This window comes from Cheilinus undulatus, linkage group 8 (assembly GCF_018320785.1).
Source record: "Cheilinus undulatus linkage group 8, ASM1832078v1, whole genome shotgun sequence".
Classification (NCBI taxonomy): Eukaryota; Metazoa; Chordata; class Actinopteri; order Labriformes; family Labridae; genus Cheilinus; species Cheilinus undulatus.
The window spans coordinates 3,648,702-3,664,390 of NC_054872.1; the positions used below are offsets into that span (position 1 = coordinate 3,648,702).

Below are 15,689 nucleotides of genomic sequence, written 5' to 3' on the forward strand. Positions count from 1 at the left end.
CAGATACCAATGGGTGTTGTTACGTAAACTACAAACATGTTTAATTCAGAATATTGTAGAACAGGAGGTACAGGAGTGATGATGGGGACAGGGGCGACGTCTTTGTATGTGTGTTGCTCTTTCTTAAAAGCCATAAATGTGAATTCACATACTGGGAATCTTCTGCTTTGTATAGCTCCACCATCATGCCCAAATATGGTCACTTCCAGCCCCCGTAACCATGATTTGAATATAAACACCTAAACTATAGCCACTTCTATTATCCAGTCTCTGGTACAGACCATAAAAACAAAGACTACGTACTGGCCATGCCTTCTGTTCTAGTCACTCCACTTTAAAAGAGAAGTCCGGTGTTTTCTTTAATTTTAACAGTCAACAAATCCACATGTAAATCCACCCGTCCATCCAGTCCCTGGATTTAAACTTCTCATTATCTTGATGGGTATATCTGGGGTACTTTTAGAGACTGACATCTTCACTAGGAACCAATGGCACTGTAGAATTTTGGCATTTAAAGTGATGATCAGACATCATCTTTCTTGGTTGTATATTCCTATAACTGCAACAGATAACAAATGTAGACTTGACTGTTGAAATGTTGTAGCCTACAACCCAAGTCCTTGAACAATAACTGGTCGTGTGACGATCACTATTATAAAGTCTAGAAAAGCCTTGATACCCTGACCTATTATTAAAGAAGGATGGACCCTTACTTGTTTGTGCCAGCCCTGATACAGGGCCTACTGGTCGTCATTTAAGGATTTACGGTATCTTTATTCAGTTCTTCCTGTAACTCTGGGTTAGGGTTAACGCTTAGTAAAAACCAGCGTTTGGTGCTGTCTTTCTAATGGGACTTGTTGACGATCTAAAAGAGAGAAAACACCAACTTTAAATAATCAGCTCTGAGCGATGTTAATGGGCACAGTTAAACATTAGGGAGTAAGGTTGTCACAACGGTTGATTTCTACACTTCTATGTGATCTTATAAAAGTCAGACGATGCTGAGATATCTTTGGATACCACGTCTTCAAAAATAGAAATCCTAGACACCTGATACTAGGTCACTCACTAGTTTTTAACGATCAAAACTTGTCAGCAAACTTCTGCAAGATTTCATAACTGCTGCAAAACACTAACTCCTTCTAAACAGAGTATTTGATTGATTTGTGTGATTTTCATAAATTCAATGTATCATCGATCATTCAGGTTGCTCTCACTCTAGGCAGTCCATACCATGCTAAAGCATGTTTGGTCCCGCTTTCATATTAGTGACATCGTTCTGTGCCCGAGCACAGTAACACAGTTCGACAGAGGAGGTGGACTTATGAACGGAGTGAAAGCCGATTAAAGGTTTTAAAGGATGACATTTTTGAAAAATGATATGTCCTCCTTTGAAGATGACATCATTCCTTAAAGCCCATCAAAGGCTTTAAAGGATGACATCATCTTCGAAAGAGGAAATGTCCTCCTTTGAAGATGACGTCATTCCTTAAAGCCCATCAAAGGCTTTAAAGGATGGCGTCATCTTCGAAAGATGTTATGTCATCCTTTGAAGATGACGTCATTCCTTCAAGCCTATCAAAGGCTTTAAAGGATGACATCATTAAAGGCAGAAGACAAAATGTTGGTAAAGCTGGGGATGTTGGGGGCTTTTCCCCCTCTTTTTTTGCAAAATAGTAGGCCACAGTTGGGAGCTTTCCCAAAAGTTGCCAATGAAGGACAGTCACTATGAGGGACAGATTGTTGGTATTCTAACGTTTTATTAATGAATGACCTGACTTTATGACTCTGTACTCGGGCACGGTTGCATTCCCATTTCTCATGCTAAAGTTCACAGGAATTGTGTCTTCGGGCGCATTCACACCAGAGCTGTTTGGTCCACTTTAAACAAACTCTGGTCTGTTTCCCCAGGTAGTCTGGTTCGTTTGGAGTGGTGCGAAAGCTCACACGAACTCTGGTGCAGACCAAACAAGCAGACTCTGGTTCACTTGAAAACAGGGGGTCTCTGTCCACTTCCAAACGAACCCTGGTGCGGTTCGTTAGAGGTGTGAAAGCAAAGCGGACCAACTTGTGAACCAAAGGCAGGAAGTGGCATAAAGCGTAATGATATACGGATTTATATGTGATTTGATACGCTAAAATATATGTCGGTACCTCGCTTAAGCGTCTGTTTAGCTATGGCAACACGCTGTAGTCAGTGCTGATTTATTCGACTCATGTAAAAGACAACATGCTGGACAGCTCACCACCTTGCTGGCTGCTCATAATGCCTCAATGCAAGAGAAGAAACCAGTGTAAATGACAGTGTAAATTCTGTGTTTTTTTCATTATTTATGTGGAAAAAAGCCTGGCAGCGGGAGTTTTGTCTTCTTCTACGCCTTCTCTTCTTCCTAGTCGCCGTTTGTTTGTGGCAACAGCACCCCTAGTGGGCAGAGGTTGTAGGTGTTCAGACGGTTTAGTCCGCTTGACCAAGAGAGCTGTGTGAATGCAAACCAAACCAAAGAAAAGTGCAACAATGTTGCTATTTCTGTTCCAAAACGGACCGAGTACCCCGGACTATCAGGTGTGAAAATGACCTTAGACCAACTCTTGAACCAGACCGAGCATGGTGCTCCAGTAAAGTGTTCCCACTGACCGAGTGGAACCAGACTTTGTGTTCAAATGTAGTTGGATCCAGGCTCGGGTTTCTCATGTAAAACCATCTTTAGTTTTAACACCAAGGGGTTGGGGGGCAATCTTGCTTTGGCACAGTACAGGGGTACTGGGACTTGAGTGGGCGGGCCCTTAAATAACGGGTTCTATTGTTTTGAAAGGACATGGTATCAAAAGTATTAAAGTGTCAGACATTGTGACAACCTTATCAGGGAGTGTAACAGCAAAAGTCAAAGTAAAATAAAAACAAACATGATAAATAAAAATCTGAACGTGTAACAGCTAAACCAAAGTAAATATGTAGTCTGCCGTCAGAGCGTAGAGGAAAAATAAAGAGGCGTTGAAGAGGTGACAGCAGGAAGGAAAAACAGCCAGGTGGGCCCAGGTGAGGGCGGACAGGTGATCCTTAGAATATCATGAGCTGCTGTACACGCTCAGCCGGCCATGCATCACACTGCAGAGCAAGGAACAAACGTGAGAGAGCCACCGAATGCACCGTCCTGTCCAACATGCTGATGAATCATCATCGGTCTCTGTGCAGGAGAAAAAAGACTAAAACTCTGATTCTGCATCTAAAAAAGGACAAGGTCACTCTTCATGGTTGGTTTACATCCATTAATGCTCCTTCAGAGGTTCACAGAGGCCATCACATATCCCACGGTCAGTGAACTACTCATCAATAAATGATAATAAATAAGAGGAGGGGGGTCCAGGAGGGGGTCCACACAGGAGGAGAGGTGGGTCAGACTCTGGAGGTGGAGCCCAGCTTCACCTGGCCGCACAGGCAGCACCACAGGCCCAGCCTCCAGGAAGCAGCTGTCCAATCACCAGAACTTCCCCGCTGCATCGTTTCAAGTATTTATAGAGTCTCAAAGCTCCTCAGGTACAACGGGTCATCAGCTGTCCATGCTGCAACATTCTGAGAGAGAGACAAACGGTCAGCATTCACTATTGATTGACTGATTCACCATCATGGCTCCCTGATCATTTTAGAATTGATTCTATGCTTCTATTTGGCTTTACATCTTCAAAGCTCCAGGATTACTGAAATATCTATATTAATTAAAAATCTAATCATTTCTATGTTATATATTTTTAACGGAGGTCTGCCAGTGTCTCAAATATTTCCTAAAGTTTTCATAGACAAACAAATTCATTATTTTCATGATTCTAACAGGACGCGTCTGTTTATGGAGGCCACCATAGGCTGAGAGTCCACTCACTTCTGTAACCACCCAGTTTTGTTTTGGGAAAGCAGTTTCATTTAAAGGCTTCAGATATTCTAATAGCATTTTTTTAATTCAAGCATAGATGCATTTCAGCCAAAACGCTGGGTTTTAGTTATTTTTTAAAAACATTTACTAAGGCCCTCATTTATCAAACTTTCATAGAAACCAGCATAGCCATGGGTGTAGAAATCATCTTAGGACAAGGTCCACATGTGATTTATAAAGTGGATGTATCCGGCCAATCACAGCGTACGAATAAGCAAGTGCTGATCAAAGTGGCAATCATCATTCAAATAACAAACCCTCAGATATTCACGGTTCAGCCGGCCTCACCCCCAGAATTTAAAAACGTGGAGATAAGTAATACAGCAAAGATACCTGCTCCCTTTATCACAGGCTCAGTCTTCCATGTTAGAAAAGGAGAGGAAAAGTAAATAATTGTTATGATTCAGGAACGGGTGGAAGGAAATCACTGCCAAACTCCAGCTGAGATCAGAATATGTAACATATACATCGATGAAATATAACTACTTATGATATTCCCATTATTCTTAATGTTCAGATGATAATATAATCAAAATAATTTACATTTAGGTTTAAAAAATGTTGTCAGCTCTTAAGATGGGGATACAAAAGTGTGTTTATTCTCTCAAAAAAGCTGAAGAAACTGCTCCAGACTGAGGAGAGAGTGGCTGTGATACCTCAGTTTCAGGTATTTTTATTAATGTAGGATCATTTTAAGTGCCAGACAGCGATTTACCAGTTTACAGCACAGATAAACCGCTCTCTTCTGACTATTCATAAGACTTACAAAGAGATTTAAAAAAACCTGTAGGTAGCCTATAAAACAAATGAAGAATTTTTATAATTCCCGTTTATATTCTGAGAAGATTTTTGTCCAAACAAATCAGCCTTCAGCCTTTAGTCCATATTTTTTTTGCTCACAGTATCATGATGATACAGCATTTAGTCATCCTAAACTACAAACAGAAACATCACAAGTATCTGAGTGTGTATCCATCACCATCATCTTTCAATGTGAGCTCCAAGTTTTCTTCACTGAAAAACACCCGGTCCCTAATTTTGTCTAGTTTGAAAGGGACAGACGGAAAGATGAAGACCAAAGAGATCCCACAAACAAGACCGCTCTGTCACAGCCTCATATTAACAGATAGACCCATTATATACTAAAAACACTAATTATTATTGATGTAAACAAACATGAGCAAATACATTTAAGAGTAAGATTTTACTGTTTTCATCTGTGTTTCATACCATTGAGCCCTTCTGCATCCTGGACGTCTAGAAAGGGGGCAGGCCCCCAGATCCGGACAGTACCGTCATCAGAGGCGCTGGCCAGCAGTCCAGGAAATACGGGGTTCCAGCTCACACAGTTGACGGTTCGAGTGTGGCCGGTCAGCTCGGCGATGGGCAGCTCGCTGCGTCGGTGCCAGATGTAGACTTTGTGGTCTGACAGGAAACGCGACAACAGATCAGACCGGGAACGACTGGTTTAAAACATCTCAGACTTGAGACCAGAGAATGAGACCATGTGTGCACTGTGTTGGTAAATAGTATATCATCCTGTCCTTTAAAAGTACAACTATAACAACATGAGGGAGAAAAGCTGTTAAAGAGGCACAGCTAACTAGTTAGCTTGTGGCTAACTAGTTACAAACTCCCAGAAAACATCAGGTCTGCTGAGAGTTTGAGTTCTTTTAAATCAAGGTTGAAGACACACCTGTTCACTGCTACCTTTGACTAAAAAAACGTTTTACTTTTCAAATTTTCCATTTTTGCTGGAACTCTGCACTGTAGCTTTTACTTTAATATCTGTTTTTATCTTTATTGTTTTTGTTGTTGTTTTAAAAAAAACTTTTTATGTGTGTTTTTATCTTTTTTGGATTTTATCTGCTGTTTTACATATAAAGTTCAGACAAATGGCACTAGGGATGTGTCTATCTTGTGTGGGTCTTATTTTTTTTTTTAATCACCTTTTACATGCTTCGTTTAAAGTGTTTTCACTGTGTTTCTTTTTCCCTTTGTCAATGTATTTTAATGAACTGTGTGAAGCACTTTGAATTGCCTTGTTGCTGAAATGTGCTATACAAATAAACTTGCCTTGCCTTAGATAATGGTTAACTAGAAAATTCAGCAACTTTATCTCTCTGTCATTATTAGAACATACCAACAATCTTTCCTCATGGTGACTGTCCTTTGTTTGCAACTTTGGGAAAGTGAGAGGAACTGGCGAAGGCGAACTGGCGAACTCACTCCTTGCCAGTTCCACCCACTTTTCCAAAAGTAGTCAACCAGGTTTTTCCCGTATTTTTGGGCCATCTCCCACCCACCTCCCATTTTGTCATTTCTCTCAGGAAACTCTTGTGATTTCTATTGCTCTAAAGGAAGTGCACTAATTCTAAAATACATAATAATACATTTTGTAAGTTTTCGCTGAGGACACCGGATCGTATATGAATCATGTAACATGCACTCAATCTACAATAACATAAAATTTCAGCCCCTCTGTCTTTGTGACCCAGCAACCCACAACCTGATTCAGAAGTGAGCTGAACTCTGCTCTCAGATGAGGTGAGAGCTGCATCTAGGAGCCAGCTAGCAGAAAGTGACAGGACAGTGCTCCATTATCGTTCTTTGTCCGCTCTTCTCTTTTCCTTCTCTGCATTAAAATAATACTTTATATAATATTCAGCACCATAACTTCTTGGTTAACGTGTGATTTAAAACAGCGACATACAGTAGAAAGTTTCAGTAAAATTCAAACTGTCAGGATTTGCGCAAGCATCACAGGTGACCAAAACAAGTTTTTAAAACCCTTTTCTGCTTATATGAAAAGTTTTATTAAAAAAAAAAGAGAATCAGCAACACAGACTACAGTGCCAAACATTTCCAGCTTTGCCAAAAATATAGTGTGAATTTCCTCAAATGTTGAATTTCAGGGGAGAAACATGATTTAAAAGTTAATCCCCCATTATGTTAAAATCTGGATAACCAAAAGTAAAAGAAAATTTCTTTGACTTTAGCAGAGGCGTTATTTGACTGAATGATGACACTTGTGTTAAAATTTATCTGGAAGGGGAACTCAAGTCAATTTTCAATGAAAAGTAAGTGCATAAAAATATGCCTGAACAAATAAAATAAAGTGTTAAATTCCCAAATTTGGAAAACTTTAAGACCAAAGCTAAATCTTTACCCCCCCATCCCCCCAAAAAACTCGCGTTTTAAAATCTAAATGTTGACAGGTATGCTAACGTGTCAGAAATAGACGGAAAACATCCGAAGCTTCACCAGCATTTCATCCTCTGCCTTTGATGATGTTATCCTTTCAAGCCTTACGTATGGTTCAGAAAGATGATGTCATCATTAAATGTCAATAAAACATTCCTTCCTCATCTTTGATGATGATGATGATGTCATCCTTTAAAGTTTATTAAACATTCTATCCTTTTTTTTTGATGATGATGACATCATCCTTTGTTTTTAACAGTCGTCAGAAAGACGATGTCATCCATTTTTAGTTTATAAAACATTCCATTCTTGCCTGTTCCATGCAGGCCAGTCCCCGTTGTTATTCCAGTCTAACCAGTAGCCTTTAGATTTATCTTCTTAAAAGTATAAATTGCACTGTTTAAGTGTTTTCAAAGGTTTATGATCTAACCTTCACTGCCGCTGGCGATGAAGTCCTCGTTGTGTCCTCCGAAGCAGGAGTGGATGGTGTAGAAGCCCTGGGTCACTCCCTGATACTTCCTCACCAACACCCGGTCCTGCAGGTCCCACAGATGAACTCCCTGGTAAAGACAGGTTTAGAGTTAACAAAGGGAAACTTCTGTGAAACTCTGAGCCATTAAACCAGGTGAAGTGAAACAATGATGTCACCAGCTGCTCACCTGAGTGGCCACGTTGAGAAGAGCTAAACGCCCGTTTTTAGAGACGGTGAACGACATGATAGGATGATCCTCCTGGACGCTGCAACGACACAACACAGAACCTCAGATAAAGGAGGAACAGACTCCTCTGCTGCTGGACCAAGAGAAGAACAAGAACCAGAAGGCCCTGGTCAGCTGATACTCACATGTTTCTGTCCGTCAGGTCCTCAAAGTTGTACCCTCGGATGCGCTGGTGAGTGTCTGATGCCAGGACGGTCCGGCCGTCGCTGAGACACCACAGACATTGCACTCGAACGCCCTCCCATGAGTCCAGCAGGTTCCCGTCCAGGTCCTGAAGTTAGGATGAAACCGAGACAGGAATGGGAAATCATACAGATATTTATTGTCTATCACTTTTAATTTCTCAGCAGCTTATTGGTGTTGAGAAGTCGCTGTTTTATGTTCATTTCGCTTCTTTCAGGGATCTTTCCACTGTTTGTCTCTTACAGTACTGACTCTGGTTAACAATCGTTGATCAAAAGAGCCTCAGAAGAGAAAAGCTGGGGGCAAAACATGCAAAAAAATCACTGGGAAATTCAGGCAGGGATGTATTATGTTGAATTTTTGGTATTCCTAAACTCTTTTTTAGCTGATGCTGTTCACACCATTCCTGTCGGAGAGGCTGAGCCAATCAGAGCTGAGAGAGGAGCAGGGAAGTAGACAGTCTGGTAACTGGTTTATCTTTGGGGTTTCATTCTAAATGTTAAGGGCTCATGGGGTGTCCTTAAGTGTACAGAGCCCTAGAAAACCCCCTATCCCTGATAGTAGGGTTGTATATTTACCAAATTTTAATGCTGATACATGATTTTATCAGTGACTCTCAACTGGTCTAGCCTTGGGACCCAACACAGTCTCTTAGATCGTTTGTTCCCAATCTGGGGTCCAGGACCCCAGGAGATCTTAGGGGGGAGGCTCGAGGCTTTGTCTGTTCTGAGGCTGCCAAAATTAGATTTGCAAATATTGACTAAAAACATGATAAAGCAGTTATTAAAATGTTTATGTAAAGGTATTTTGATAAGAAAAACATGTAAACGCCTTTCTTTAGGGTTTTATCAGTGAAACTATTCAACTCTATGTTGAGTTTTTGTGGCAGTGTGTTTTTTTTTCCTTCTGTCTTTAGTGCTGAAAGAGGGGCTCTGCTTCTCTTAGGCACATGTATGAGGGTCGCCAGGGAAAAATGGTTGGAAAACACTGTTTAAATTTCCAGTAATGTTTAACAATATTTGTGTTTATCTAATAAAAAATGTTACAGGTCTGATAACAGATAACATGTACATTTTTATTAATTTTCCAAAAATCTTGAAGAATTATCTCGTTATCTTGGTTACACTGAGAAAAGGAGATAAATGAGTTAGACATTTAGTAAAAAATAAATGTTCCTATTATCTCTGTAAAACAGAGTAAAACTAGAAAAGCACTCGGAGAGCGCAGACCTCTGCCATTAGCCCTATCTCCCAATAATACAGAATCCTTCAAAATACTCCTGGATCCAGACAGTGATCCGGATCACTCCCAAAATCTGATCAGTTCTTCCTTATGCCATTTCTGATATTTCCTGAAAAATTCATCAAAATCCGTCCATAACTTTTTGAGTTATTTTGCTAACAAACAAACTAACAAACAAACTAACAAACCCTGCTGATCACATAACCTCCTACAGATGCATTCCCATGAAGGCCCTCAGTACTTAATAGATTATTGCCTCTGCTATTTTACAGCCACAAATTCCCAACCCACTGAAAACTGCTCCAACCAACTATTGGGTCCCAACCCACCAGTTGAATTACTGATATACAGTACTTGGCAGAAGTTTTAGGCATGTAGAGCGCTAACGGTTAGAGGAGGGAGGGCGGCCAGAGTCAGTGTCGACACATTTGACATGTACGTGTGTCGCTCAGCAGCCAAGGTCGACCTTTAAAGCCTTTGCACCCCTGGTAATACGCCCAGCAACCACCAACAGTTTTCAGGTGCTTTGAACATACACACGACGACGAGGGGGTTGTCGCAACCCTCCTACCTGCCCCAACAGTACCCTAGGCTATGTTTAAGCACCACATCTACCCATAACTCCGCCCTAAAGCTGTGGTTTTTGTTTTGTTTTCATCAGATTATTTTCCCATGCCCTTGGTAATGTGCAAAGACATCCAGAGCATGACCTGGGTTGTGTCAATCTTCCTTCCCGCCCGATGGGGCCCTCAGGTGGGCGTAGTTGCCATTACATGCCTTAAATTCAGACTCAAATTTCAGTCCAAACATGCCTAAAACTTCTGCACAGTACTGTATATTGCTGATATGTACAGCCATGATTGTGAAGGACAGGAGCTGGCTCCTGATTTAGAGATGGTTTCCTTTTATCTTTTTTTGCTGTGTTTTAAACACATAAAAACTGGTACCAAAAGAAGACCTGTTTGGAGCAGAAAGACTGCCTCTTATACTGTGCTGAGGCCAATGATCCAGATCTCTAAAGATTAGGGCTAAACGATTTTGGAAAATAATCTACTTGAGATTTTTTTTCCCCAACATTGCAATTGCAATTTTTATATGCGATTATTCCCTAACTTTCTTTTATTCCTAAACAACAGCTGAAAAATTCTTTAAAAGTGTCTAATTCTGATGATTTTGACTAGTATTGCCAATTGGAAATGAATTGATGCATTGACAGGTTTTTGTCATTCTTATATTTAATATGAAAAAAAAACACAAAAATGAAGAAGGTAGGATTTTTTTGCAGACTACTCTAAAAAAAAGGCACCATGAAACATCTGCTACAAAAAGTTTAAAACCGATATTTTGACACGAATTTCAGGTCAAAGAAATATTTCACCTTTTGCGATTTGAAAATTGCAGCAGGCCATATTGCTATTTTATCTAATTTTCAGTTAATTTCCCAGCGTACTAAAGAGAACCACAATCCCCATCACTCTGATCTAAAAATATCACAGTTTAAACATGAAAACACTGCAAAGGAATCCTGGAGGCCACTGTAGACCTGGAGAGACGAGTCAGATTGATATTTCCAATGCTGACAAAGCAAAAAGTCCCGCCCCCTCTTAATTCTGAAGTTATGATGAGTACAGCTCCATTACACACACACACACACACACACACAATCTCAGATACTCACACACTGGTAGAACTGTCCTCGCTGTCCTCCGGTGACGAAGCGTTTACCATCGGGGTTCCACGCCACGCTGGTCAGACTGTCTTCATGAGACTGACTCATCTTCGTACGCAGCTCCCCCGTCTATTCAATGACACAAACAATACACATTTTACTACACACTTTACAACACACTGAGACAAACTGAGGGTCGCGTGACTGAATCAGCCAATCAGAGAGAGGAAAACGCTGATGCTTCAAACAATGATGAAAAATCACAGTTGATTTCTTTGAATCTTTGGGTCTGAAAGTGAAAATTAAGGCTTTCTCACTACAAAGACTCAGTGGAAAAGGAGGAGAAGAAGAAGAGGATGAGAAGGAAAGGAAGAGGATGAGGAGAAGAGGAGACAGTGTACGAGGAGCAGGATGTGGAGAAGTAGAGGAGGGTGAGGAAGATGCTGACAGAAATGTAGATCTCTCCCCACAGTTCTCTGGTGACAGGAGGAAGAGGAGGAGGAGGAGGAGGCTGTAGTGTGACACAGATGGTCGTTTCTACAAACTCTTGTACTGAGCGTGTGACAGCTGGTTGCCACAGAGACGCTGGTTGTTGAAAACTGCTCCTTATTTTGAGTAAAAACTAGATCTGAGTAAAAATGATCAATAACCTGATCTGTGCAGAATCATTGATCATGTCAGCCGGAAATATTAGTCCTGGTTTAAATCAGAGATGACATGATCTCTGCCCATTAACACCTCCATGGATTTATAGGTTTATTTACTGTTACACACACGGACAAAATAGTTGGTACCCTTCTGTTTAAGAAAATAAATCCACAGTGGTCCTTTTAAAAGACAAACTAATGAAACTGGCCTGGACTAAAATGATGGCACCCTGAACTTAATATTTTGTTGCACAACTTTCGAGGCAATCACTGCAATCAGGCAATTTCTGTAACTCTCAATGAGACTTCTGCACCTGTCCCAGGTATTTCAGCTCACTCCTGGTGAGTAAAGTGCTCCAGCAGTCTCAGGTTTGAAGGGTGCCTTCTCCAGACTGCATGTTTTACACCGCTTTTTTTTCCACATTATTATGCAAATGACATTTTTCTCTTATTTTCCTAAATATTAATGCAAATGACAGTCAGAATATTTTTCAAGTCATCAGCCATTAGAGCATTATTCAAATGTTTTTGAACAAACTTCATAATGATAACCACTTTTAAAAAAATAAAAACCTCAAAATGCACTGTTCCACATTATTATGCAAAACAGCGTTTTAAAAGATTTTGTAGGTTGTAATGAACTGAAAATGGTCATTATTTACTAAAATCAAAGCTATTTCAATCAAAAACATCTTAACAGGCCAAGTTCCATGTTAACATAGGAGCCCTTCTTTGATATCACCTTCACTATTCTTGCATCCATTGAACTTTTGAGTTTTTGGAGAGTTTCTGCTGAAATTTCTTTGCAGGATGTCAGAATATCCTCCCAGAGCTGCTGTTTTGATGTGAACTGCTCCCACCGTCATAGATCTTTAGCTTGAGGATGCTCCAAAGGTTCTCAGTAGGGCTGAGGTCAGGGGAGGATGGGGGCCACACCATGAGTTTCTCTCCTTTTATGCCCATAGCAGCCAAAGACACAGAGGGATTCTTTGCAGAATGAGATGGTGCATTGTCATGCATGAAGAAAATTTTGCTACAGAAGGCACGGTTCTTCTTTTTGTACCATGGAAGAAAGTGGTCACTCTATATACCTTGCCGAGGTCATTTTCACACCTTCAGGGACCCTAAAAGGGCCTACCAGCTCTCTCCTCATGAATCCGGCCCAAAACATGACTCTGCCCCCCTCCTTGCTGACGTCACAGCCTTGCTGGGACATGGTCGCCATCCACCAACCATCCACTACTCCTCCATCTGGACCATCCAGGGTTGCACGGCACTCATCAGTAAACAGCTGAAAATGTATTTCTGGGCCCACCTCAGCCGTTTCTGTTTGTGAGCATTGGTTAGGGATGGCCAAATAGTAGGTTCATACTAGGGCTATTAAAGGGTATTAAAGGGTATTAAAAAATAAAATTTCAATATCGTGTTAAAAATGTGCATATGATAATATCGTGTAAATGATCCAGTGCTACTCCAGCGCCGTCACGAGCCCTGAACATTTTTGATAAGCCCATCAATGTAAGAGATCATCAACTCCTGCTCTCCTCTAACCTCTGCGCCCCTTGTTCCGAAACCGTCCAGCCTCACTTTGCCGCTCTCTCTCTCTCTCTCTCTCTCTCTCTCACTCTCTCTCTCTCTCTCTCCATGCGCACCCCCGGCATACGCACACTGTGAGCCCAGCAAGACGTTAAGAGAAAACAAGTTTTCTTTTTCCTCGTTCACACAGCTCTTAATGGACAGGATGTAGAGATAGAGTCCTGCGTCGGACAGCTAACACCCTACCTGCCCATTCCCCCGTGATTTCCTGTTCATTAACACCTGCAGGTGCGGTGTGTGTCATCCCTCACTCTAACCTCAGTTCAGTTTAAGAAATTATAATACTGCGTTTACTTAAGCACTGCCCTTGACAAATAAGGTTTTTTCACTGTTCTAAACCAAGTCTTCTCACCGAATGAAGCACAAAAAAAGTCTCACATCCTCGTCAGCTATAACGCTCCAAAAACATCGGCAGCTGACAGCCGGAACTAATTAACTGGGGAATATTGATAAAAGTAACATCAGGGTGATATTTACAGACTACGTCCTTTGTTTTTTAAGCCGTAGGTAGAATTATTTTCCTGATCACTGTTTGCGAGTGCCAAGGAGTGCAGCGCTCCATCAGCTCTGTCTGAGAATTTGTTTTTACTCTGTTTGTCCCTCTCTGTTCCTGTCCTTGTCCGTAAATTCAACGCTTTATGACAAGGGCCACGCACATCAGTGCAGTGGAGACACTAATACTGGCTGCAGCACTATGAGGAGCGTTAAAGCTTCTGTACGCATTTAAAGAAATTAGAATTTTCTTTGTTTACTGACTTAAACAGTTTTAGTGCAAGCAAAAATTAAATTCAGACCTGATCCCAACGCCGCCATCTAACTCAGTTCTTTTAGTAGAGCTACCAGGAAAAGTTTCATTAAAAAACTGCTGCAGGTGCTCTTGAAATATGTCTGTAATTCATTATTTCCTAATGTGTTTATAACCCTACGTTTCTGACACTGTTTTGGCATTATGATAATGTAAATCTTGTGTGGTGGATAAGCCATGGGGGGGCTTATCACTAATGTTTACTCAAAAGCTCAGAATTTTTAACTCTGGTGAAAGTGTGTTATCTCTGATAACTGATGAATGTAAAAAGAACTATCTTGGATTTTGATAAACAGATTGACCCTGCTGATCACAACATGGAAATTTCATTCTTGTTGCCAAGCTGAAAAAACCTAAATCAGATGTTTTTTGTTTTTTTTTAACTTTGAAAAGCTTAAAAGCACATGCTACAGAATAAATAAAAACCTTACTATTAATATTTCTGCATTTTTTAAGAAATATGACCCTCCACAATGACGCAACACTGCAATGACACTGCAGTACCTCCTTAGACAGGTATTTTGAGGGTAATTAATCTGCGAAAAGAGGGAACACAACCTAAATTAAGTTAAAGACAAATTTGATTAATTGTCCCATTATTATTTATATTTTTATTGATATCGTGATAATATCGTAATCGTGACATTTTTTGCCCACGATAATCGTGAAGTGAAAATCTGATATCATGATAGCCCTAGTTTATACACGACTGCAAGCCTCTGGAGGATCCTACACCTTGAGGCTGGTGGGACTCCAGAGGCACCAGCAGCTTCAAATACCTGTTTGCTGCTTTGTAATGGCATTTTAGCAGCTGATCTCTTAATCTGATGAATTTGTCTGTCAGAAACCTTCCTCATTATGCTTTTATCTGCACAAACCCATCTGTGCTCTGAATTGGCCACAAATTCCTTCTATGTTAACATGGAAGTTGGCCTGTTAAGATGTTTTTGATTGAAATAGCTTTGATTTCAGTAAATATGACCTCATAATGCTGCAAATTCATTGAATGACCATTTTCAGTTCATTACAACCTATAAAATCTTTTAAAACTCTGTTTTGCATAATAATGTGGAACAGTGCATTTAATAAAAAAATAACGGTTATCATTATGAAGTTTGTTCAAAAACATTTGAATAATGTTCTAACAGCTGACGACTTGATATCCTGACTGTCATTTACAGTTATATATTTAGGAAAATAAGAGAAAAATGTCATTTGCATAATAATGCTAAAAGGGGTGTAGTTCCTAGATCTAGGCTCATAGAAGGCCACTTCAAAATAAAGTAAGGCGATGTCATACCTGTACGTTCCACAGCCACAGCTCAGAGCAGTCATCAGGACCACAGGCGATCAGGTAGGCATCATCGGGACTCCACGCCAGGTAGGAAACCCCGTAGGCGTGACCCTCCAGAGTCTTCATCAGCTTCAACTGCTGGGTCTCCTGGAAACATACACTCGTTAATAACACCTTTAGCTCTGATGCTGCTGCTCTGACCGTGCTGATGTCACAGCTGCTTACTGTGTCCACGTGCCACACGATCACTGTGGTGTCTTTGGAGCCTGTGGCAAGCTTGGTCCCATCGTTGGAGAACTTACAGAACCAGACCTCGTTACAGTGTTCAGTGAGGATCTGCTGGGTGTAACACGGGAACTGTTTCCTACAAACATGGGGAAAAAACATTAAATCTGTGCAGGAGC

The 15,689-nt window shown here is 40.8% G+C and overlaps 1 protein-coding gene across 1 annotated transcript in view; it reads right to left on the reverse strand.

Annotated features, from left to right (window-relative positions):
• Positions 1 to 2,050: 2,050 nt before the first annotated feature.
• wdr26a (WD repeat domain 26a) overlaps positions 2,051 to 15,689 on the reverse strand; it is a 29,607-nt gene continuing 15,968 nt past the window's right edge. The window contains exons 7-14 of the mRNA XM_041792502.1: positions 15,511 to 15,649; positions 15,292 to 15,432; positions 10,953 to 11,072; positions 7,975 to 8,120; positions 7,790 to 7,868; positions 7,561 to 7,690; positions 5,157 to 5,351; positions 2,051 to 3,571 (exon numbers count right to left, since the gene is read on the reverse strand). Of these exons, the coding sequence (XP_041648436.1) occupies positions 3,549 to 3,571; positions 5,157 to 5,351; positions 7,561 to 7,690; positions 7,790 to 7,868; positions 7,975 to 8,120; positions 10,953 to 11,072; positions 15,292 to 15,432; positions 15,511 to 15,649 (973 nt within the window). The 3' untranslated portion in view covers positions 2,051 to 3,548. The remainder of the gene's footprint in view (positions 3,572 to 5,156; positions 5,352 to 7,560; positions 7,691 to 7,789; positions 7,869 to 7,974; positions 8,121 to 10,952; positions 11,073 to 15,291; positions 15,433 to 15,510; positions 15,650 to 15,689) is intronic.